We start from the raw sequence: 24,558 nt of genomic DNA on the forward strand, positions 1-24,558 counted from the left end.
GTTTAGCATCGTCATGGGTATATTTCAGTGCAGAATTTTTCATTTCTTCATGGAGAGATTCTGTGCGATAAATATATCCATTAGGTCGTACAAACTGATCATAGTTTCCATTATCTGAACTTTGAAACACCCACACGGATACATTCTTGCTTATTTCTTTAACAAAATCAAATGTATCCCCTTGGTAACATTTAATATGTCGATTTCGTGGAAACATTGTTACTGCATTAGTCCACGCATGTGCATTATGATCAATAATTTCAATCGAATCTCCTTCTGATTTTTGCTTTGATTCGTATAAAATCTCTCCGATTATTGTTCTTAATTCCTAATTCGGCAACATCGTTTATTATAGCTCCTTTATCCGGGACTGATTCAGCCCATTTATTTATTATAAACGTCTCTGATCTCTAAGTTTATTTCCACGTATTGCGTTTGTAACACGTTCCGTTACTCGCTCGGTTACACAGTTTCCTTTTGAAAATTTCATCGGTTTTAGATCATGAATGCTGGGTTAATCAGTTATCGGATAATTCCATAAATAACCACGGTTACAGGATACGTTCTTTCATAACCGCGGTTACAGGATACGCTCTTTCATAATACGGTTTGTCAGTACCAGTCAACATTCCTGGTTTGAAAGTTTTACTTAATACGGCGATTTTTTCATCATGAAGGACAGGGTCACGTTTGTCACTGATAATCCAAGTATTGTCTACTTACTTAATAAACTTTACTTTGAAAAAATATCTTTGATTATCCAGATAACTAATAATCGTCGCCGCTCGTTGGTCGTTCATTGTAACACATGAGCTGCGCCATCTATGCGAAATTCTCTTTTAGCATTACGATTACTTTTAATCAGAGTTTTCGTTGGATCAACCAGAGCTCGTCTCCGCAAGTCAGAGGTTCTTCTGTCAATATCAAATCTAATTTAGAAGGTTCAATTACAGGTAATCTCTCAAATTCCTTCATATTATAATTAAGAAATATATATAAATATCCAGGAGGTACTTGAGGTGTAAAAGTATATCCTTGCTGAGCCTGACTATATTTTCCAAGATCTATTTGATAGCTGCCATTAATTGCATCACATACAAGATTGACTGCGATTGTTAATGTGATATTTACAATTCCCGGTGAAATATGTGTGCCGCCACCGTATAGATGATTGTTATGTTTGAGAAGAGATGCTATCGGGCCTATTTTTCTCCATGATTCAGCAATTTTAGGAAAATTTTCACTGATAAAGTCGTTGACTGATATTTTTAGTTCGTCTGTTTCAAATTCTGGTATTACTAAGTTTGATAGATTTTCCTCTGTTATTTTATAATAATTGAGAAACAGTTATTTTAAACGTACTCTTTGATACGTATATTCTTTTCCGAAAATTACAGATTTAATAACTGAATTAACGTGTTCAGTACCCGATAAAATTTGATTTAGATGTTTAGATGTTGTATCGTTCCAATGATTTGTTGTTTTACGTTGTTATTGTCATACTGTGGGATACTGGAAAATACATTTCTTAGATTCGTAATGTAGTTTGATGTTCATTTTTAATTATATTAGCACATAAATTAAAAAACTCTTTGTTAGGAATTTCAGCATAATCTTCAACAGTAAATAATTCTGAAAGTCCAGGAATAGCAGGAATTTAAATATAATTATTATCCCCGGAAATAATTATTTTTTTCTGGTGGTTTCAGAATTTTTTTCTATCATAATTAACTGAATAATACGTCCCATCCCATGGATATTCTTTTCGATACTTCGGAGTTGTTATAAATGTTTTTTGTTAGTAGGAAAATCATCTCGTTTCGGTTCTGGTATTTTTTTAAATATATATTCTAGCGGAATTTCAGGCCATCCTAAAACACTTCGAATTGACGAAGAATAAATATCTACATCATAATCCGGCGAATTTATTTATATCGCAGCACATAATGTTGGTTCATGAACAGTGATAGCTATGTTTGATTCTCTTATTACAGATTTGTTTCTGCGCTGGAATTCGTCATTGATTTGTTCAATTTGATAATTACTTTTTGAAATTCCGACAACTTGCAAATCAGGAGTTCCGTCGTCTTTATTTTTATTTGCAAATATAAGCAAATTATGTGCTGGTAATCGAACAAATGATTTTGATTAAATATTTGGCCAGCTGTATATTTGATATTTGGCCACTCGTCATTGTGTTAGCCTATTTCTTTCGCTGAAATTTCATTGGAAAGTGAACATTAAATTCAGGATTAGTTGAGTTCACTGATATCATCGATTATTTTTTTGTTCTTGACTGACTTGTGTTAACGACAATCTGCTGACGTAGCTCGTTCGGAGTTGACATCCTTATTTAAATCCGGTTTTCTAAATCAGACGTGGACTCTATCAAAGTCGTTACTTCTTTGTAAATTTTAATCATCTCAGTGAACTCAAATACTGATACTTTCCCATCACTAAGGCTTGTTGATAATAACGAGGATAATTTGGAGTATGCTAACGTCGCTGTATGTAATTATATTATATAATCATGTAATATTGTGTTTGTACACGTGCATACATTTTTTTGCGATGATATTAAGAATGCCGGCAATTGTTGTTGCAGCTGAAACACAGACTGTTACAACTGCTGGTGATGTCATTGTTATTGTTGATAATAATATGCTGGTTCCAGCAATAACAGCAGACGTCGAGTATACAGTTATGTCAACAGCAACTACATGTCTGCGATATTTGATTACTTTTACTGTAAATTCGTCAACGATATTTTTTAGCTTTGTTTGTCATTCACGTGCTTGATTGTATCTAAAACGTTGCACGATGATTGGAATAATCACTATATTTTAATTATTTAGTAATCAATTGAGGTGTTTCAGCGACAAATTCCAGACACCACCAGTACGACGCTGAGGTTAATTTGTTATCAGATGATTCCAGCATAAATAAACCTCTCTTCGTCTCCTTTATTTAACACAATAGACACGGTTTCAGAAAAAAAACTATCGGTTGAATGACGCCAGGGATACGTGGTAAATATACTAAATTTTGCACCGCTGAACACTGACAGCCAGTACACACCAGTGACTTCTGCGGTATGCTTGATAGTGTTATTTTGCTGTGACCATGTTGATGATCTTGACGACACTGTTTATACCACGCTGCTAATCTGCTTGTGGGGAATTTTATTCAGATTAAATTTGTAACGATATCAGGAATTCCACTTACATCTTCTAGTTTTTTCTAATATCATCGATATTACTCTGTGCTATCGTGATTAGCTCTGAAAATGATTTAGTATCTCTGAAAACACCTAATCGTTTATTAAGTGTCTGACATAGCTGTTTTAATATCGCCGAGTTTTACGTCAACAGTCAACGGACTTCCAAGGAAATCATCTGCGATTTTGTTGAGTTTTTGCAAGTTTCTACGAAGATTAAAAAACATATTTACGTGAACGTCATACTCAGCTCGCAGCGTGGTTAATTTAGTATCTACTGTATTGTGGTAATTGTCTACATACTTTTTTTTTCTCTCTTAAAACAGCTATTTTATTTCCATTCATGATGAGTTCACCTGTCATTTTATCACCAGTAGATCGTAAACGATTAGCAACACTTTGTAATTACATTTCTAATAGTTGCGATTGATGTATATGAGTCTCTGATTCTACCACCGTCAGTAAATACTGGAATGTTATCCGCAATAGCACCGAGAACTCTACGAACTATGTCATTCCATTTAATATTACTCATCTTTAAAACACCGTATTTATCCTGAAGAAGAATAAAAAAAAAAAACTTCATCTCGGTCAGCTCCGGCGAGGTTCATAATATCGGCAAGTTCATCTTTAGTCGCGTAATTTGACAAATCAATAACATCTTTTTTTTCCCTTGTCTTTGATAGAAGATCTTCCGTAAATATCTACCATTATACTTTAAGATCTGTTTAAACCGATTAGCGGCTATTTGTATACTCGTGTACGGCTTTATAAGGTGGTAATATTGATGAACATGTATCGCTGAGTGCAGCAATTACTTCACGGCCACATATTGGCGGATCTGTCATTGTCTGTGTTGGCAATGTTGAATGCCAGACTGGAGTTTTTATTGATTTCATGTAACTTATAAATTCTTTTGGTGGAGCCATCCCATGCAATCAAAATAAATAATTCCACGTGAATCAATTGCGTATGCAACCCAATGAGTACCAGGACCGGAACTTTTATCAAGATTAATACCTGTTTCAGTATTGTTTGGTTGTTTTGGTAATTGATCAGGCATAAAAACACCTCTGAAACTTTTTATATTTAATTTTTTTGCAGCATCAAATAAATCAAAATTTGACATTGGATATATTAACGAAGTGTTCCTGGAAGTCTCAGACCTTTTCCATATCGATAAGAGGTTTCTGATAATCTTAGACCCCGACCGCGTCTTTTTTTAAAAAAAATCCTTGTCCTGTTGCTTTCTTTAATGCCATCCCAGCAGCAGTTCCAGAGCTTCATCAACAGCTGCCTAAGAAGAATTCTCCAGATCCGCTGGCCAGATACCATCAGCAACATTAACCTGTGGCAAACAACCTCCCAGCTTTCGGTAGAGGACGAGATCAAGAAGAGAAGGTGGGGTTGGATAGGACACACCCTATGTAAGCTGCCAACCAACATTACCAGACAGGCATTGAAATGGAACCCTCAAGGCAAGCAGAGAAGGGGACGACCAAGAAACACCTGGCTACGCGACCTTGAGGCGGACATCGCTAAGATGGGTCACACCTGGAGTCAGCTTGAAGGGATGGCACAGGACAGAAACCTCTGGCGATATTTTGTGAGCGGCCTATACCCCAGCAGGGGGGATGGGCAAAACTAACTAATCCAAAAGTACCAAGTGCAGCTGCTTTTGCAACAGTTGCAGCTGCAGCAGCTATTAATGCTGGTATAGCTGCTGCAAGAAATGGAAATATACCACCTGTTTTAATGGAGTCTTTAACTGCACCAGCAGAAAGATTGAGTTTAACGTCTGTTTTTGATTGTTTGGCACTATTGAAAAGTCTAAGTTGACATTCTGACAATGATAGTTTATTTTGACCACCTGTGATCTGATCTTTTTTTTAGTGATATTTTCATTCCACAGTTCTTTGGTGAACTTGATTGAAGCTTTTTAATCTGACTAGGAGTCAGACTGACACTAACATGATGATATGACATTATAAATATCGTGATCGATGTAATTACTTATTTTCTACTGGAGCATCAATAATTCTCATTCGTCCACCAACACCTTCATGTATAATTGCTTTGTCTTAATGAATGACTGTGATTGCTCTATAATTAATACCAACAACTTGGTTTACACAAGCTTTAAAATGAATATCAACGACAGATTGTTTGAATAAATCTATATGTTCTAATGAAAAGTAATAGACTGGATACAGGTTTGTGAAACTTAACTGTAATATTTGTAAACCGGTATCTATATTTTGATCACGTCCCATAAACGCCATTAAACAATGATATGCACATGCTACATGATTTAATTGTTTTTAACAATATGGTTCTTAATGTCCAGCTATTTGTGAGGAAACTTCACTAACTCCAACTTTGTCAAATATCATATGACTACGCGTTTGTGAATTTACTCGATCAGCATTTTGTAAAGCAATAAAAATATGTCTTGCTGCAGAAACTCCCTGTTGTGATGCTATATGCCATGTGAATAAACCATTAATATTACTTTGAATGATATCTGTAGTTACTGTTAACCATGATAACAATGATTTTCCACCTGAATTCATAAAACTAATTCACTTTTCTTCTTCACCAATTCTTGGGGTCATTACTGGCATCCACAAAAAACATCCTGAGAAAACTTCATGTTTTGATAAATTATCCGTAGGTGTTATCAACATGCCAGCAGGATGACCATCTGCAGAAGGAACTTGTATGTTTTGTAATTTTTCTTTCATTCTTGAAAACATAAAAAGATATACTGGAAGGCAAAGACAATTTAATATAATAAACAATTTTAAATAATTATTATATGTTTGCTGCGTCAGAATGGTAGTAATTTTATTATTGATTATTTTTGCGCTGTTTTATCCATACATTATACAGTCACCTTCATATGGATCACTACAATAATTTGCAGTCATCTTCATATGTATCACTACAATAATTTGCAGTCACCTTCATATGGATCACTACAATAATTTGCAGTCACCTTCATATGCATCACTACAATAATTTGCAGTCACCTTCATATGGATCACTACAAAAATTTGCTGTCACCTTCATATGGATCACTACAATAATTTGCAGTCACCTTCATATGGATCACTACAATAATTTACAGTCACCTTCATATGGATCACTACAATAATTTGCAGTCACCTTCATATGCATCACTACAACAATTTGCAGTCACTTCATATGGATCACTACAATAATTTGCAGTCACCTTCATATGGATCACTACAACAATTTGCAGTCACCTTCATATGGATCACTACAATAATTTGCAGTCACCTTCATATGGATCACTACAATAATTTACAGTCACCTTCATATGGATCACTACAATAATTTGCAGTCACCTTCATATGCATCACTACAATAATTTGCAGTCACCTTCATATGGATCACTACAATAATTTGCTGTCACCTTCATATGGATCACTACAATAATTTGCAGTCACCTTCATATGGATCACTACAATAATTTGCAGTCACCTTCATATGGATCACTACAATAATTTACAGTCACCTTCATATGGATCACTAAAATAATTTGCAGTCACCTTCATATGCATCACTACAACAATTTGCAGTCACTTCACATGGATCACTACAATAATTTGCAGTCACCTTCATATGGATCACTACAACAATTTGCAGTCACCTTCATATGGATCACTACAATAATTTGCAGTCACCTTCATATGGATCACTACAATAATTTACAGTCACCTTCATATGGATCACTACAATAATTTGCAGTCACCTTCATATGCATCACTACAATAATTTGCAGTCACCTTCATATGGATCACTACAATAATTTGCAGTCACCTTCATATGGATCACTACAATAATTTGCAGTCACCTTCATATGGATCACTACAATAATTTACAGTCACCTTCATATGGATCACTAAAATAATTTGCAGTCACCTTCATATGCATCACTACAACAATTTGCAGTCACTTCACATGGATCACTACAATAATTTGCAGTCACCTTCATATGGATCACTACAACAATTTGCAGTCACCTTCATATGGATCACTACAATAATTTGCAGTCACCTTCATATGGATCACTACAACAATTTACAGTCACCTTCATATGGATCACTACAATAATTTGCAGTCACCTTCATATGCATCACTACAATAATTTGCAGTCACCTTCATATGGATCACTACAATAATTTGCTGTCACCTTCATATGGATCACTACAATAATTTGCAGTCACCTTCATATGGATCACTACAATAATTTGCAGAGCCATAACCCTAATTACCCAAAGTACCAACTATATGTATTTAAATTGCCCACTGCAGCCAGTTTTGGTTTCGCACAATAATTATTTTTAAATTTCTGAATTACAATCACATTTTGATACTTTATATTAATGATATCTTGGATTTTTGTCAGTAATGAACATGGCGCCATTATTGACCCTACCTTTCCAGAAAAACACTTTTTAAAAAGTTGTATAATTGGATTATAATATAAAATTAAAACTTACAAGATATTTAACTAGTATGAGCAAACTGATCCTAAAAACACTCTTTTGTTTCCATATTTCATCTGATTCTAGTGTTCTGACCCTTAGTTTCATGATCAGAAAAATATGAGAATGCAGGACAGGACTCCAACATAGTTATTACCATGTGACCATGTTAATGATTTGCATTTCCTCCAATGTTTATTTTAAATTCTCCATTTTCACTGGAATATAATTATTTAATTCAGTAAAGATAATGTGATACATGTAGAACCTGTCTTGAAATACCACCCCTTCTGCCAAAAAAATAATGGTCTCTCAAAACAGGTGGTCTCTCAAAAAAGGTCATAACACTATATAACCAATAAATCTATGCAAGAAGAACTTGGTCTCTCAGGACAGGTTGTCTTTCATGGCAGTGGTCTCACAAGATAGGTTTTACTGTATAGTTTATGAAGCAGAGTACTGCAAATTGTACTCAAGATGATAATAAAGAAAATGAAAGACATGTGCTAATTGTACCCAAAATCAGCATTATCAATCTCATTCTTTCGACAAATAATCAGTTTCTAGCATTTGATACCTAGTGTACAACAGACTCTCCAGAAAGTGAATTTTAATTGCATATATAGGCTTGCAAAGTATACAATACCATCCTACTTTACATTGCACAATTCATTGACAGGACTCCAAGAGTGCTTGTAATCAAGTGTTCATTGCAATATTTTCACTTCATACAAATTATTGCAACCAGTTTTCTATTCCATATTATATTACCAAATGGCCAGAAAGAAAAGGACATAGTGACCATCCGATCCCTTATCAAAGATGGGGTCACTACTGGCTGAGCGGTCTAAGGTGCTTGTCTTTAGAGATCACTTATATCTCACCTCTGTCCAAATGGGTTGAGTCTTGACCCAATATGAGAATCGGTGAAAGCTTTACAGAAGCTTCCCATAGGTCAGTGGTGTCTCCCAGGGTCTTCCTCCACCAAATATACTGGCCGTAATGTATACTGCCATTGGTAACTTGTGCTAAAAATAGTTTTACACCACAAAAGAACATCAATCCTTATGGTAGAATTACACAGACATTTAACTAAACAAGTATTTCACTCACAAATGCAACTGTTCAATGGAGAAGTACACTTCTGTTTAATAATGTTGTTGGTACAGCAATCATTGTTTCAGATTTTAAAAACGTTTGTACTGTAGTAGACATTGTTTCAGATTTTGATAACGTTGTAAAATTAGACATTGTTTCAGATTTTAGGATGCCAACAGTTAATATTTAATTTTATCTGGAAAAGAAACGTGGCAACATGAGTTGCATGCTGGAGCTGAACACTAACTGAATGGAACCCCTGCTCTCAGTTGTGGAGAGAATATACTGTTATTCTTTAATATTTTTTATGAACATTCCAAATATTTGCTTGTCACTATCTTTTCGTCATACAAGATACACAGCTCCACTTTAAATGAAACATGATGATAGAATGTTACATAAAAATACTGCAATGACTATTTTCCACACTAGTGCTTTTTTCAATTACCAGGTAAGTAAACATGTACTAAATTGAACAGAATGGTCATTTTAGTGTCAGTCTTCCTCAATGATCACCTGATCTTTGCACAGATAATCAATTTTAGCAAATAATCAACTGAGTAACTGATTATTCATCTAAATCACACCAAACCTAATGAAAACAACTCAGATACACACAGTAACTCAATATTTATTATAAACATCACAAGCAATACATGTACTGGATATTAATATATTTATATAATTTAACTATGCAAATTGTTTAATTCACAAAAAATGTTGAAATAACATCAATTATATGTATATACAAGAAATCAATTTTCTTAATTCTTTATTATAAATACATTACAAAAATGTAGCCAATAATGAAGAAATATCAATATGTGATAGAAAAAAAGAACACAAGTATCTCAAAGGGGCTGACGGTCAACTGGCCGAAAGGAATTTCCAGAAATCCAAGATAAACCTGTCCTTTCTTGGTCCTTTTATGTTTTTTAATTGATGAGATCTGAAACCCATCTCTGGTATTCTTAAGCTCCAACAAACCAAATAAGTTAATATGTATGCAAGATACCTTTGGCCTTGAACCATTTGTCATAGTCAGATAATAAATATGTACTAGGCAGTGTCAAGATTTGGGTAACCTCCTAACTGATATTTTTTCAGAATAAAATATACACTGATCGTCATAACCATACTATCCAGAACCAAGTCAATACTGCAAGATGTATTTTCAGGAATACCCCATGCTAGTGTCACCATTAATACAAAATGTGTTTTAGGGAATGGCCATATCAGTGCTGCAATTGATACAAAAGGAACAGTGATAACATGATTTTCATGATGATGACCATGTTGCCATTCTGGTGATTAGCAAAGTACTAGTACCAAATTTATACAGAACCAGTGACATATTCCTATAGTGTTTTAATAAAACACTAATGTTAATATAACTATCTATTCAAAAAAAAAGAACCCATATTAAAATATTTTGTTTTGCTGTTATGGCAGCCATTTTGGAGGCTGGGTCAGTAACATTTTAATTAAGTAGCAACTATATGCTCCAAGCAAGATTTTTTAAATATAAAACACATTAAGATATAAACACATACTAAACACAGTGGTCATGTTGAAGGTTTGATTCTGACTCTTTTTATTTAGTACCTACTAGACATCATAAAATGCAAATTAGCAAACCCAATACAACCATCTGTTGACAAATAGAAGCTATTACAAGAACTTCAAGGCCGCTTCACCGCTGGCCAGTAACATGTCAGATCAGCACCATTTTTATTTAGGACCAGCCAGGCATCATACAAAGTCTTCCTGTGAAAATGCCATGTCAATGCAACCGTATGTACAGAAGTATTGATAAGATTTTCAAGTGGTGGTCTACTCAAAGGACCAATCCTGCCTTACCTCATCAGTTAAAAGAACTTGATAAATAATTACAATACTCATTTTCCAGGTGAGTCGATATAAATGCTACTTTCTTTTCGAGTATTAAATTTTTTCTTTAAAGCAATGTTATTCCTATAGGTGAAGAAATGATTTTGCAACTTAAAATTCCTCTATAGTTCCAGCATACCTGGTTTCTTGATTTCATATAATGTCCATTTTTAAAATAGAAAATAAATTTGCAAAGTAGTTACCAAAAATAAGACCAATCATAAAAGTCCCCTCTTCTCCAAGTGATTAATATACTGGACTTTAATATCAGTCCCTGACCTTTCCAGTGGCCTCGTGGTAGAGTGTCCACCTCAGATGCTGGAGGTTATAGGTTTGATCCCCGGCCGAGTCATACCAAAGACTTACAAAAATGGTACTAACAGATACCTTGCTTAGCGCTCAGCACTAAGAGGTTAGTGTTAGGACTGGTCAGCCTAGTGTCATGATATTGTGACTGGGTGGGACATGATGTTACATGTCTGCGGCATGATGCCCCAGTGCTAGACATCACTATAAACTGCCATACTGAAGACATCATAATGACATGCCTGAAAAATAGTTAAAGGTACATTAAAAATCAAAATCACACACACAATATCTGTCCCTGCCTGTCTCTCTCTCTGTGGCATGCTGGCATACATGTAAATGAAATCTGGGACCTATCTTGGTGCCTATCTGATGAAATATATGATCAACAAACATGACAAATGATTGGATTCATTATTTTGGTCAGAAACATACAAGCTTACTGCAAACATCAGCTAGCACTGCAATTCTCAGAGTCACCCATCTGTAACAAAACAGCAATATAATGATGTACTCACAGCAGCAATATAATGATGTACTCACAGTAGCAACATAATGATGTACTCACACATATTAAAAATCATTTGGCTCTAACTAAACAAGCAGTCAAATACCTGTGGAACTGAATAAGTGGACAATTTCACACAAGTCATGTGACAGATTGTTTCAAAAAGCCTTTGGGAAACATTTCTACCACAAGGATGTTAAATCAGTTTGTGAGAATAAATAAACACCTACCATTGTTCATATATAATTTTGATTATTTGTTCACAGCTTTAAAAACTCATTGTTTTTAGTAATATGACAATCATGTGGAATCAGGACATTGTTACAAACATTTCACGCAAAAAATAATTTCCCAGAATTCCAGATAGGACCTATTTTCTTTCTAACTCCTGAAAGTTTAAACCACATCTGATATTCTTGTGTGAACATTTTCAAATTAGCCACAGTGACATCAATACTAGATGCAAGAGCAAAGCAATTTCCAAAAGTTCATTATGAAAACCATACTGGATGTCTGCTGAGCACCAGTTTCATTCAGGACTAACTAGATATCATAAGTTTGGTGAAAACCTTATGTCAATGTAACCATCATTTATGGAGAAGTAGCAAGATTTTCAAGATGGCTGCCATGGTGGCCATATTTTAGTAAGATCAGACACACAGCCACTCAGGACCAACCAGACATCATAATTAGTCTTCTGGTAAAAGAATCCATGTCAACATTAACTTACAATTACAAGTAGTCGTAATAACAAGATTTCCAAGATGGATGCAATCATCATCAAACTGAATAGCGGACAGACACTGTTTAATGATTAAACATCATAAGAAGTCTTTTATTGAATGCCCAATACTGACTTTCTATCCAAGAGAAGTAAGAACAGGATTTTCATGATGGCCACTGCGATGGCAATGTTAGATATTCTATCACTATTTAAAATTAACTAGACACAATAAAAAGACTTTTGGTGAAAACCCAATGCTGAAAAAACTACCCATAGAGCAATAACGATTTTCAAGATGGAGATATGGTGGCCATATAGGATATCAAATTGGGACAAAAAAAATTTTGGACAGAACATAGTTCATACAAAGTTTTTTTGTTTTTTTTACTGAAAACCCCATTTCAATTTTAGAGTACTAACTGCTACCTTGCTAGGCACTCAGCATTAAGAGGTTACTGCTAGGACTGGTCGGCCTGGTGTCAGGATAATGTGACTGGTTGGGACATAATGCTATATGTCTGAGGCGTGTTGCCCCAGTGCTAGACATCACTATAAAACTGAAAATTATTTAAAGCTCTGTTAAAATCAAAACCGCACACACACACAATTTTAAAGTTGGATGCATTGATGGCCATATTGGACATACAAGTGGCACAATTTTCATTTAGATTCAACTAGACATTGTAGGAGATCCATAGGTGAAAAGCCAATCTGAACAAGATGTTCATGATAGCTGCCATATTAACAAGAAGTCTTTTACTGAAAGAGTTAATCCCATGTCGATTTGACTTTCCTTTCATCAGGAGTAACTGTCTCTATTCAGGAGAAACAATTGTAAGATTTTTAAGATGGCTGCCATGGTGGTTATATTGTATGTCAGAATGGTATTTTCATTTAGGACCAACTAGATACCATATAGGACCTTAGAATCAGTGAAAGGGATCTTGTTTAATCAGTTACGCTGTATCAGATGGTATAGTGACTTCTCAAATATACCAGTTAACCAAAACACAACTTTAGTCCTAAAATGACAGTTTTCATGAACAACTTCTATTAATACAAATAATCAATGCGAAATTAAAAAAAAGTAAGATATAAAATAATGCAAAAGAGATTATATGTCATGTATTTACAGACATGATACAATGGTACATAAAAGACATGACTTTTGTCAGGTTTATTTTAATTTTTTCCAAGATAACCTGGGCACTGAACCCTACATTTCTCCCCATTAAGCTAAGTTCAGGATTCTGATGCAAAATTTTGCCACCAAATGTTTCACACTATCAGTAAATTCAGTGAATATAAAAATCTGGCTCTACTAGTATTTTGCTGCATCAGCCACATTACTGATAAAATCAAAGTAGCGTATGCATCACCAAAGCAGGGTCTGCTGGTTCTTTGCTGGTCTGATCTACCAATTTACTGAGAAAATCCAAGTTATGTATGCATTACCAACACAAATATGTTACTATCAAACTGAAAGTACACCTGGGATGAAGACAAAGACTTTGATCTATTTATGATACTACTGTACTGGAAAAATTCAAATGAAATGAAACTTTCAAAGCAGATCCTTACCTATGCAGTAAGGAATAAAATGATTCTTGGCAATTGGAAAACAAATACTATACAAGTAACTGATTACACTGGTAAATATTTGTACCAGAGACTGTGTTAATTACATGGACCTTGTGCAGTTTATAAGTAAGGCTGGTAATATCCATACAACAGGTTGAAAATGTATGCAAATATTCTGTCACTGTTCACTATGAAAGACTGCTAGATAGCACAGTAAATACTCAGTACTTCACAGAAGCTGAACATGTAACTGTTCTAAATTTGGTACAAGATTCACAAAGTCTTCTGTGGGAAAAGACAGAAGTACCTCCAAAGATGGGCTGAATAAAACTCTGGTTCATTTAGGCCATAATACCATAGTATGATTTACTGGACCATGAAATCATTCAGGACATGTGTGATAAAAACACAACAAAGTACGTACACATATCAGAACTTTGGATGGCATGGCTCATACCTAAGTGGATTTGGCCTTAATTCACCTGATTTGGTTGATATCTGGACCAAGGTTAAAATAAATAAGCCGTAATGTATATGCATGTCACAAAACTGTAGAGACTGCTCAGGTGGCCTAAGTGGTTAGAGCATCTGCCATGGATGTGGGAGGTCGCAGGTTTGAACCCCTGGCTGAGTCATAACAGACTTATAAAACGGTACCAGCTGCTGTCTCACTTCGCTTGACATTAAGAGGTTAGTGTTATGACTGATCAACTTGGTGTCAGGATAATGCGACTGGGTGCAGCATGATGCTACATGTCTGTGGCATGATGCCCCATAGCTAGACATTACTATAAACTGTCACACTGCAGACATCAAAGTGATATGACTGGAAATTTGTTAAAGCTATGTTAAAGATCCAAATCACACACACACACACAAAACTGTTGATCTCATTGCTCATGAAATATGACAACTATTTCCCTCTTTGTAATTAAACAGATTCTAAAATATCATTCTGCAGAGTATTTTGCTTGGAAAAAAAAGAATGAAATACATTGCTACAGGGAAAACAATATTTTTTTGGCAAGACAAGAAAGACACAGATATGATGAATCTGCCATTGAATGGACTCCTTACATTTCAAAACATAAACCTGTTGTTATTCTGCATAATGAATACAAGTATAAACTTAAGTTTAGAAAGTTCATGAGTCTTGAGAGGCCCCGATACAGCTCACCAAGGTAGTTGACATGCTGCATGTCAGCCTGTCAATGCAAATTCACGCATTTAAAACTGCACAGGGTCAACCATTATATTTTGTGCAATTCATCTGAGTTGCTTTTGAGAAGAAATAGTTTATGGTTTTCTGTACTTTTAGTAATGGTGGCCATGTAGATATTTTAAAGTATATTTGGTCAAAAGTTTTTGTGAAGTAATTTAAAAATAATTTTACTGTCACTAACAGTGGTGATGCCTGATGGGAGACCTGCACAATTTAAAAAAAAAAATCAAAGGTTACCATGCTAAAATGTTTTTTGACTGAAAATGGTCTCAATGTATTTTGAAGAGTTAAACAAAGACCAGATTGTAGACCATGAACACTGTAAATTTGATTTCATTAATGAGGCACCAATATCTGCAGATTTGTGCGCTCATTTGTACATCAGACTGACACATCTTGATATCATTTTACATCACTCTACAGGAGCGGTGTCTGAAAAATGACCTAATCACAAGCTGTGATTGGAGAAACAATGGCCAACACACACGTTAACGTAAATTACTGAACCATAAAATACAGTTCACAGTGACATAGTTTGTTACTGTAGTACTGTTCCAGATGCAAGTAAATACCAATTTATGCGACTCCATAGACAATATTGCCTTGGAAAGTTATGCAAACACAAAGGTAAACCAAAATCAATTTGTGACACAATTTAACATAAACTTCTGTAACTTGAAAAGTAATAGTATTTTGAGAAAATTATCTTAACACAAACCTTAACCCAGAAAATTGAGTTTTACCTAAAAAAGGTAAGCACAAATCACTGAACAATGAAAAATGGATCAGCAGGACCCAGGTTTTGGTGAAGAATGTAGACCTCTTCACTATGGACCAAGTTATCACACAAAGCTGCTTCAGAAAATAAACTAAACACAAGTTCAACCAGAATCACTGGACCATGAAATATAAGTCACAGTGACCTCATTTTCTCTGATGATTTAGTACTTCATATGATACAAGTGTAGTACTTTGTATGACACAATACCCGCACATGACTACATGCAAATGTATCTGAGAAAATTACCTGAAAGCAAAACATGCAGATATGGATAAATAGATTAAATGGACAAATGAATGGATGGAAGTGCAGACAAAAAAATGTGCCAGCCAAGACTGTAAAAATGCTGAAGGTAAACAAATAATGCAGGGTCATATCTGAAGCTCACATGGCATTTGACCAGTAACAATGATATAAACTTTAAAGGAAAAAAAATGAACCTAACAGTTATTGTTTTAACATCGAATATTGGACGGGAATATAATTAATTCTTATGGTACCTTGTGTGAGGGCCTATGTTTTCAAGATATTTATGCAAAAATAATAACGAAATATTATTTAAAAAAAGCAATGCCCATAACAGTATGCAATAATAAACACTGAATAACCTTTATTACAACTAAATCCATTACCAGTGATATATATAATATATGCATGTACATAATTACAAATCCTCTAAACTACCTTTATTTTAAAGAAATGTATTAATTGAGGTATAACAAAAACTGTAATGCAGATAATGCATTATATGTATTGTAATCTGCACAAACAGTTATATCATGTAAATACATTAAACAAACACATAAACTAAGTAACAAAATAACTTCAATAGTAAACATCAACCGCATGCCTCATACCAACACCCATGTGATAGTACTAATTGGAAAACAACAAAATTAATCGTTTATCACATCTTTGCTAGCCACGGTTCTGATATAGTAACCCTCTCTACACCTTGGCATATCAAGCAGATATTTTTGTGCTTCGAATCTGTGAATATCATTGGATGCAGCACCAAGCCACTGCATCCAATCAAAATTAAGGTGTTCAAATTTGAACACGGCTCCTACATGATCGAGACAAGGGAAGGACACAATTTAAATGGAATGATGAATAAGCAATTTTCCACTGCCAGTCCATGTTTGTACAAATACATTTCAATCAAATATACCTGTAATGGCATAGCTATTACATGCTACTGGTCAGTTGGCATTACATACTAAAGGAGGCAACTCATGAAATCCAATAGATGTTGCTAGGACAAAGCAATAAAATATCTGTTTGACCCGCCAAGAGTAGGTAGGGTTATCATATCAGAACCTTGGCTAGCGAAGATGGGATTATCAATGTCAATCTTATTTATGAAAATCAAATTAATATTTTACAGAATTCTTGAAGATACATCATCAGAAAATCTATTACATAAATGCCCATAGCAAAGCCAGTTCATACACTGTTTAATCAACAGGAAAAAATTAAGTTCAATTAATTACAAACAGTAATCAAAAATAATATTGAATCTTGAGAAATAAATAAAAGAACTATATTTTAATCATTGATTTACAGGAAGGTGAATGGACACACAAGTAGTACCTTTCTGATATCATGAAACTGTCACATGATGTACTTTTAACTAATCTAAATACTTGTTACAAAGGCTTGGCAAAAAAAATCAACTATAAATGAATACTGTTCAAAAATCAAAATCTTCTTCTTTTGCTGTCAATTCATAAACTTTCATGATTAAAACTTAGTTTAATCAAAACCTGCAATTAAATAGGTTTTAAATTATTGTAGATACTTGATATGAACTAGCTTTGAGGATACTGGTATCAAATTTTTCGGCTTCAACTTCTTCCCTTGAAAATATTTCCTGCATATTATGGAAACCTTTGCCAATGTGGAGCTACAATTTCTAACACTCCCGCTATTAGTAAAGTTCTGAATTTTTTTACTTGAAACATTTTACAAATTCCAGGCTAGAATGACTTCAGTACTAGCCTGTTGAAAAGCTTTCCACAAAACTCTAAATTTCTCTAAAAGATTAAATATTATTACCAATTCTACCTCAAAGATATGACAAAGAAAATGATGAGCAAACATGTTATCAAGAGCTATGTTAATACATGTGTGCTAAGACATGCAAATCCAGTTCCATCTTTCTTAGTTTAGGATAACGTCTTCAGACACAGGGTTGTGATTAGGATATTCTGCAGATTTAAATTATAAACATACGTTCTCTATCCCTATCTACTGGGACAGTGAAAAATAGCTTATGAGAATATAGTCTCAATAAATGTACTAATACGCAAACAAAATAAATAAAATAATAAACTTTATACACATTAAACTGATAACCATGGTGACTTGCTGCCTGGATTTTTTTTCTTCAAGTTTTACAATCAAAACTGCTAGTCTTACTTTTGTTCTGCTCAATTTAAACATGATTTACCTGTCAACCCCAAAGACACAAGATCAAAATTCTAAACATTACTGACTACTTATTGGAAATAGCGTGACCAATTCAATAACTCAAACAGAAATGCCACAACAATACGAGATTCTTAAAGACCAAAAGCAGACACGTAATTAAGCAACAGTTTTGCTTTTAATGCCTAAAATCCATTTTTCAAACAATTTATATATTTTTTTTATAAAATATTTAATGAAAATCCAAGAAAACATTTGATTCCAGTTTAGACTGTACTGTAAACCTCATCATACTTTTTAATGCCCTTTGGTCAGTGACAACTTACAAATATACTATGCAATTAGTAGAATTTATGAAATACTGTGGAGAGACTGAATAAAACACATTATGTGAAATATTTTACAAGTCTAACATTTTGTTCATTGTTTTTAATCCTCATGAAAAATATTAACTCCTTTTCTGAACTTTACTACAACTTTCCACTGAGGGAGGAGACACTACAACTTTCCTCTGAGGAAGGAGATATTACAACTTTCCACTGAGGGAGGAGATATTACAACTTTCCTCTGAGGAAGGAGATATTACAACTTTCCACTGAGGGAGGAGATATTACAACTTTCCTCTGAGGAAGGAGATACAACTTTCCACTGAGGGAGGAGATACTACAACTTTCCACTGAGGAAGGAGATATTACAACTTTCCACTGAGGGAGGAGATATTACAACTTTCCTCTGAGGAAGGAGCTATTACAACTTTCCTCTGAGGAAGGAGATATTACAACTTTCCACCGAGGGAGGAGATACTACAACTTTCCTCTGAGGGAGGAGAATGAGCTGCATTTTCTTTTAAGATATATTTATAATCATCCACACCTGTGGATGCAGTACCATGAACTTCTTGTGACTGATTGAATTTATCAAAGATACAATATTTCTTGTCACCCTTTTCTACAAGGCATATACACAATTTATTCTCATCGATGTCTTGGTGGGAATCAGCGCCAGTTTTGCTCATCAGGTGTAACTGTCTAGGAAGCTGCTCCTCCATTCTGATGTATAAATTATCCTCTCTGGGTTCATCCTTAATGTCTTGTACATGAGACTGAATATGATTATGAAGTTCCTCCTCAGAAGAAAACAGTTCATCACATACTTCACACTTGTATGATAAGTTTGAGTGACATTCCACCAGGTGGCGTCTCAGGTCAGGCATAACATGAAAACATTTATTACACTTATAACAGGAATACTCCTTTGAAGCAATGCCAAGCTTGTCATGTGACCCCATGCCTGGTCGTGCACTATCACAAGCTAAATGAGTTGGATCAGATCCCAAGCTCTGTGCAGGTTCATTCCTGGGAACAGTTTCCATGCTACATGCATGACTAAAATACGACTCCTCTGAGTGGAACTGCTTTCCACATGACTGACAGAGGAAACATGGTGACTGTGAAAGAACTGGTGCAATGATACATCGGATATGTGCCTCTGCCCTATGTTTCCTTAACCTGTACCTGTTCAGGAATTGTTCTCCACAGATGGAACAACTGACCTCTCGATTTGATTTGCAAGAGCTGGAAGGTGTTCTTGTTTTCTGCTGCAATGAGACAGCTCCACTGTCAGAAGCTAGAACAGGTTGTACCATTCTACCAACTCTCCTATTTGACTTATGAAGTCTCATATGCATACTGAGACTAAAGAAGCACAAAAATGACAGATTACAATTTTGACACATGTATTTCTGCAAACCAGTATGTGAAATTTGATGTACTTGTAATTGGTATCTATGATAAAATGCTCTGTCACACATAAAGCATTTGAACCTGGGCTCAGAATGATAAGCAGCATGAATTTGCAATTGATGATGATTGGGAAAAGATTTGGGACATGATAGACACTTTAAACGACCAAAACAGTTATGGTAAGTCCTGGGAAAGTCTTTCCCAAGAGTATGAATCAATGGTCCCCTCGTAGCTGAATCTTGGTTGGTACATTGCTCTGTGTCAAATCCCTGTGATCCACATGAGTAACTACTTTCAATGGGTCTCTCAGTGATTATTTTGGGTTCTTCTGGACTGTTATTCTTTGTTTTACTCATTAAATGACCGGGTGACATTCTGCCTTTTCCAAACAAAGCTTTCATTCCTCTGACAAAGGATCTGGGAGAAGCTCTACCCTTTGGACCTTGTTGCAATTTTTCTGAACTCACAGGTCGTACAGAATCTTGGTCTGATTTGATGACTACCTTGTCACAAATCACAGTTGCCTCCATCTTACCTGCTAACAAGCTGCCATTTTTAAATAGACTACTTGCCCCACCTTCCTTTGTTTTGGCAGCTTTGGTAAACTTTTTGGATGAAAAGCTCATATCCTGTGGTGAACTAGGTTGGTCTTTCTTTGCACGTTTGTCAGTTTCCTTCTTTGTCTTATTTTTGATCCCCCTGATCTTGTCACGCAGATGAGATTTGACATGGGAGGTGAGGGCACCACTAAATCCAAAGCTCTTGTCACAGATATTACAGCTGTAGGGCTTGTCCTCTGAATGCTGCCTCATATGGTAACTCAGGTTACTGAACTCTTTCATACAGATTTTGCATGTCCTGGATTGATGGGATTGCAAATGGACTTTTAGTTCATCACCTCGTCGCAGCCTCTTTCCACAAACTTTGCATTCATATATACTCTTCTCAGCAGAAGATTCGCTGTCAAATGTGCCCCTGCCTGTGTTAGAATACCTAGCAGTACTTGTGTCTTCAGTTTTGTGCATCTTCATGTGAAGCTTAAGAGCAAAGCTGTGCTGAAACCCTTTGTCACAAACATCACACTCGTACAGGAAGGGAGTCTTGTGTGATTTAACATGACGACGCAGAGTGCCATTGTCTGCAAATTTTTTCCCACAAATTCCACATTTGTATGGGATGAGGCCACTATGTGACCTGATATGGGCTGAGAGGTAGATATCTCTGGTATAGGTGCGACCACAAACAACACAACAATAGGGATAAGTGACCATGGATGCTGTAATCATTTCTCTGAGATCTGTGATCAGACCTTTGACAGCTTTGCGTAAAACTAAACTTTTGCCTTTATGTACATCAGCTACAAAATTAGAGCTCTCCTCATTCACCGCTGTGCCTTCCGCACTTGTCTTCTGTTTATTGTTCAAAGACTTCATAGAATCAGTCAAAGAGTCTGGGTGATCACTCTTCAAATCTTCACATTTCCTCTTCTGTTTTTTATGTGATGGTAGCTCAGACTGGCTTTGTTCCATGTCTGCAGAGGATAATTCAGTTTTCCCAGCTGTGAACCCTGTCTTAAGAGACATCAAAATCTCTGCATGTAAGAGGTCTTCCATAGAATGCTGCATGAGATGTGATTTGCCCTCAGAGATCATGTTACTGACTTCAAAAGCAACACTGTTGTCTTCACCGCCAGAATGATACTGACTGGCTTGGGTTGTGAGGGATGGTGTGTGAGCCGGGGAGTTCTGATGGCTGGAGGTATTGGAGCGATTCATACTCAGGTCTAGGGCACACTCCTGTACTTTATCCACATCACTGCCATCCTTTTCATTTTTCATGCTGAGGTCAAGGACATAGTGTTCAACATAAACAGCTGGACTTGGATCTCCCTCATTTGTCAGGTCAAGCACCTGTCCATCCTCTATTACTGTCTCCTCAACAATTGCAGGACTCTGCAAAAGAAAACAATTTTAGTTTCTAACTTAGTTGAAATGCAGATTTTAGGGAAAACCTGAACTTAATAGAATTTTACAACCTGTCCCCCTAAAGACACTTAATCCATTATCCTATCAGTTATCTCTGTCCCAATTCTAAGATGAAGAAGAGTCCCTAGAGGAGGCTAATGCTTATGAGCTGAAATGAATTTCCAGGAATTCAGGATAAGACCACTTCTTCTTTTTAACTACTGAGTGCTGAAACTATCTTTGATATTCTTCTGTGATTTTAAATAAACTTCTGCAGTCGAAATACTTATCATCAAATTGGAACCATGCTTGTAATGGACCAACAAGACATCATAATGAGTGTTCATCTGAAAACCAATTTTAACATGACTTTCCATATGGAAGAGTAACAATAACAAGATTTTCAAGATGGCTGCCATGGTGGCCATATTGGATAGCAGATTAGCAGAATTTCCATCTAGTACCTAACTACACATCACAAGATGTCTTTTAGTGAAATGACCATTTAATCTGGCGAACTAATTCTAACAAAATTTTAAAGATGGCCATTGTGGCAAGAATAACAAATGTGTCAGTGGCACCATTTAGGACCAAATAGACATCACAAGTTTTTTAGTAAAAATGCTGATTCAACCATCTATTCAGGAGTAGTAACGATATCAATATTTTTTAAATGGCTGCTGTGGTGGCCATATTGGACATGAACGGAGCACCATTTTCATTTAGGACCAACTACAATCGTAAGAAATTTTCTAGTGAAAACCCCCCATGGCAATATTACATTTCATTCAGGAGTAGCTGTAACAAATAATTTGCTATTTTGGACATAAGATAGGCAGTTTTCATTTAGGACCAATCTAGACACCATAAGAATTCTTTCTTTGCGAATCCCAGATAGATATAACCATCCATTATGGAAAAAAACTGATAAAAACAATTTCTAAGATAGCCACTATCTTAGCCTTTTTGGATATTAAAAACTGGCACCATTTTACAACCAACTAGACATCATAAGAAGTTTTTTTTAGAGGAAACCCCAAGCTGATATTACCATCCATTCATCAGGAGTTGTGGTAAAAATATTCTGAACATGACCACTGTGACCAAGTAATGTAGGAGGAATAATAAAACGAACTGGTACTAATATGGACATATGGAGATAGGACGACAAATGACAGACAACAAACCATCCCAAAATTTCCCTTGTCTACAACGCTAAAAAACAGTTTCTGGGATCCACATTTGTCTGAGAAAAATAGTACTCCACAAGGTGAATGTACTCCTCAAATTTAATGATAGTAAACCCAACAATAATGAGAAATGGAGCTAAACCAAACAAGTGCACACCAAGCAGCACATTATAACCTGCCCCATGCTTAATAGTCTGTCAAGGTACTAAACGGAGACTGGTTTTGCTTAGTAATTACTGACTAATGAGTCTAAACGTCAGTGACCTTTAATCAATTTATGCAGTTAAGAACTAAATTTACTATGTAGAAACTTTTTCTTTATACCTAATATGGCCTGAAACATGAACCATTAGGGTTTTCCCACCCTAAGTGCAAGCCATTCTTTCAAGGAAATTATAACTCTGGTGCAAGAGCTGTTGTGCATAATCCCTTTTTCTTTAAGTCACAATAACAATGATGGCCTCTTTCTTAACTGCAAGCCCTCCACAAACTTTGGCGAATCTGCATCATTTAGAACAAAAGTCATTATGCAACTAGAGTCCCTAGAAGATCAACTAAATGAAAAGAATTTCAAGGAAAAGACTATTTCTTCCTTTTAAATGCAGAGTATTGAAACTATCTTAGTATTTTCCAGCAATGAAAACATTTTCAAATCAGCTGCTATGGTGGATATATTGGATGTTAACTTGGCACCAATTTTATTTAGGATCAATAAGGTATCACATCAATGTGACCATTGATAAAAAGATTTTGAAGATAGATGCCATGGTAGCCATATTCAATATCCAGTCATATGGTTGCCTATTGGTAAAAAGACAATGTCAACATGAAACAGTCATGTGGGTGAAGTAGCGATGGCAAGATTGCTAAGATTGCTATTGTTGCAGTCATATTACAAGTCAGACTAGCGCCAGTTTCATTCAGTGTGCATCAAGGATTTGATAAATATGAACATCCACTGAATCCAAAAAAGGGAGGCTGACAATGTTTGGGGTGGGTGTGGGATCTCAGTATGGATTTTAAAAAAATAATCAGGAAACTCAAAAAGACCAAAAACGTGTGTAGTATATGTACTAAATGCATATCGTGTTCTGTATATTACAGTACAACACTTAATGAATATCATGTGTTCTGTATATTACAGTACAGTACTAAATGCATATCATGTGTTCTGTATATTACAGTACAACAATCAATGCATATCATGTGTTCTGTATATTACAGTACAACACTCAATGAATATCATGTGTTCTGCGTACTACAGTACAACACTCAATGCATATTGTGTGTTCTGTATACTACAGTACAACACTCAATATATATCACATGTTCTGTATACTACAGTACAACACTCAATGCATATAACATGTTCTGTATACTACAGTACAACA

General features: G+C 35.3%; 1 protein-coding gene across 1 annotated transcript in view; it reads right to left on the reverse strand.

The window, feature by feature from the left end:
- Positions 1–9,442: 9,442 nt before the first annotated feature.
- Positions 9,443–24,558, reverse strand: part of LOC149793690 (uncharacterized) — a 52,457-nt gene continuing 37,341 nt past the window's right edge. The window contains exon 9 of the mRNA XM_089967671.1: positions 9,443–21,965. Coding sequence (XP_089823797.1) covers positions 19,047–21,965 — 2,919 coding nt within the window. The 3' untranslated portion in view covers positions 9,443–19,046. The remainder of the gene's footprint in view (positions 21,966–24,558) is intronic.

Source organism: Sinohyriopsis cumingii, chromosome 8 (assembly GCF_028554795.1).
Source record: "Sinohyriopsis cumingii isolate HCF-2022 chromosome 8, ASM2855479v2, whole genome shotgun sequence".
In the NCBI taxonomy this organism is placed as follows: Eukaryota; Metazoa; Mollusca; class Bivalvia; order Unionida; family Unionidae; genus Sinohyriopsis; species Sinohyriopsis cumingii.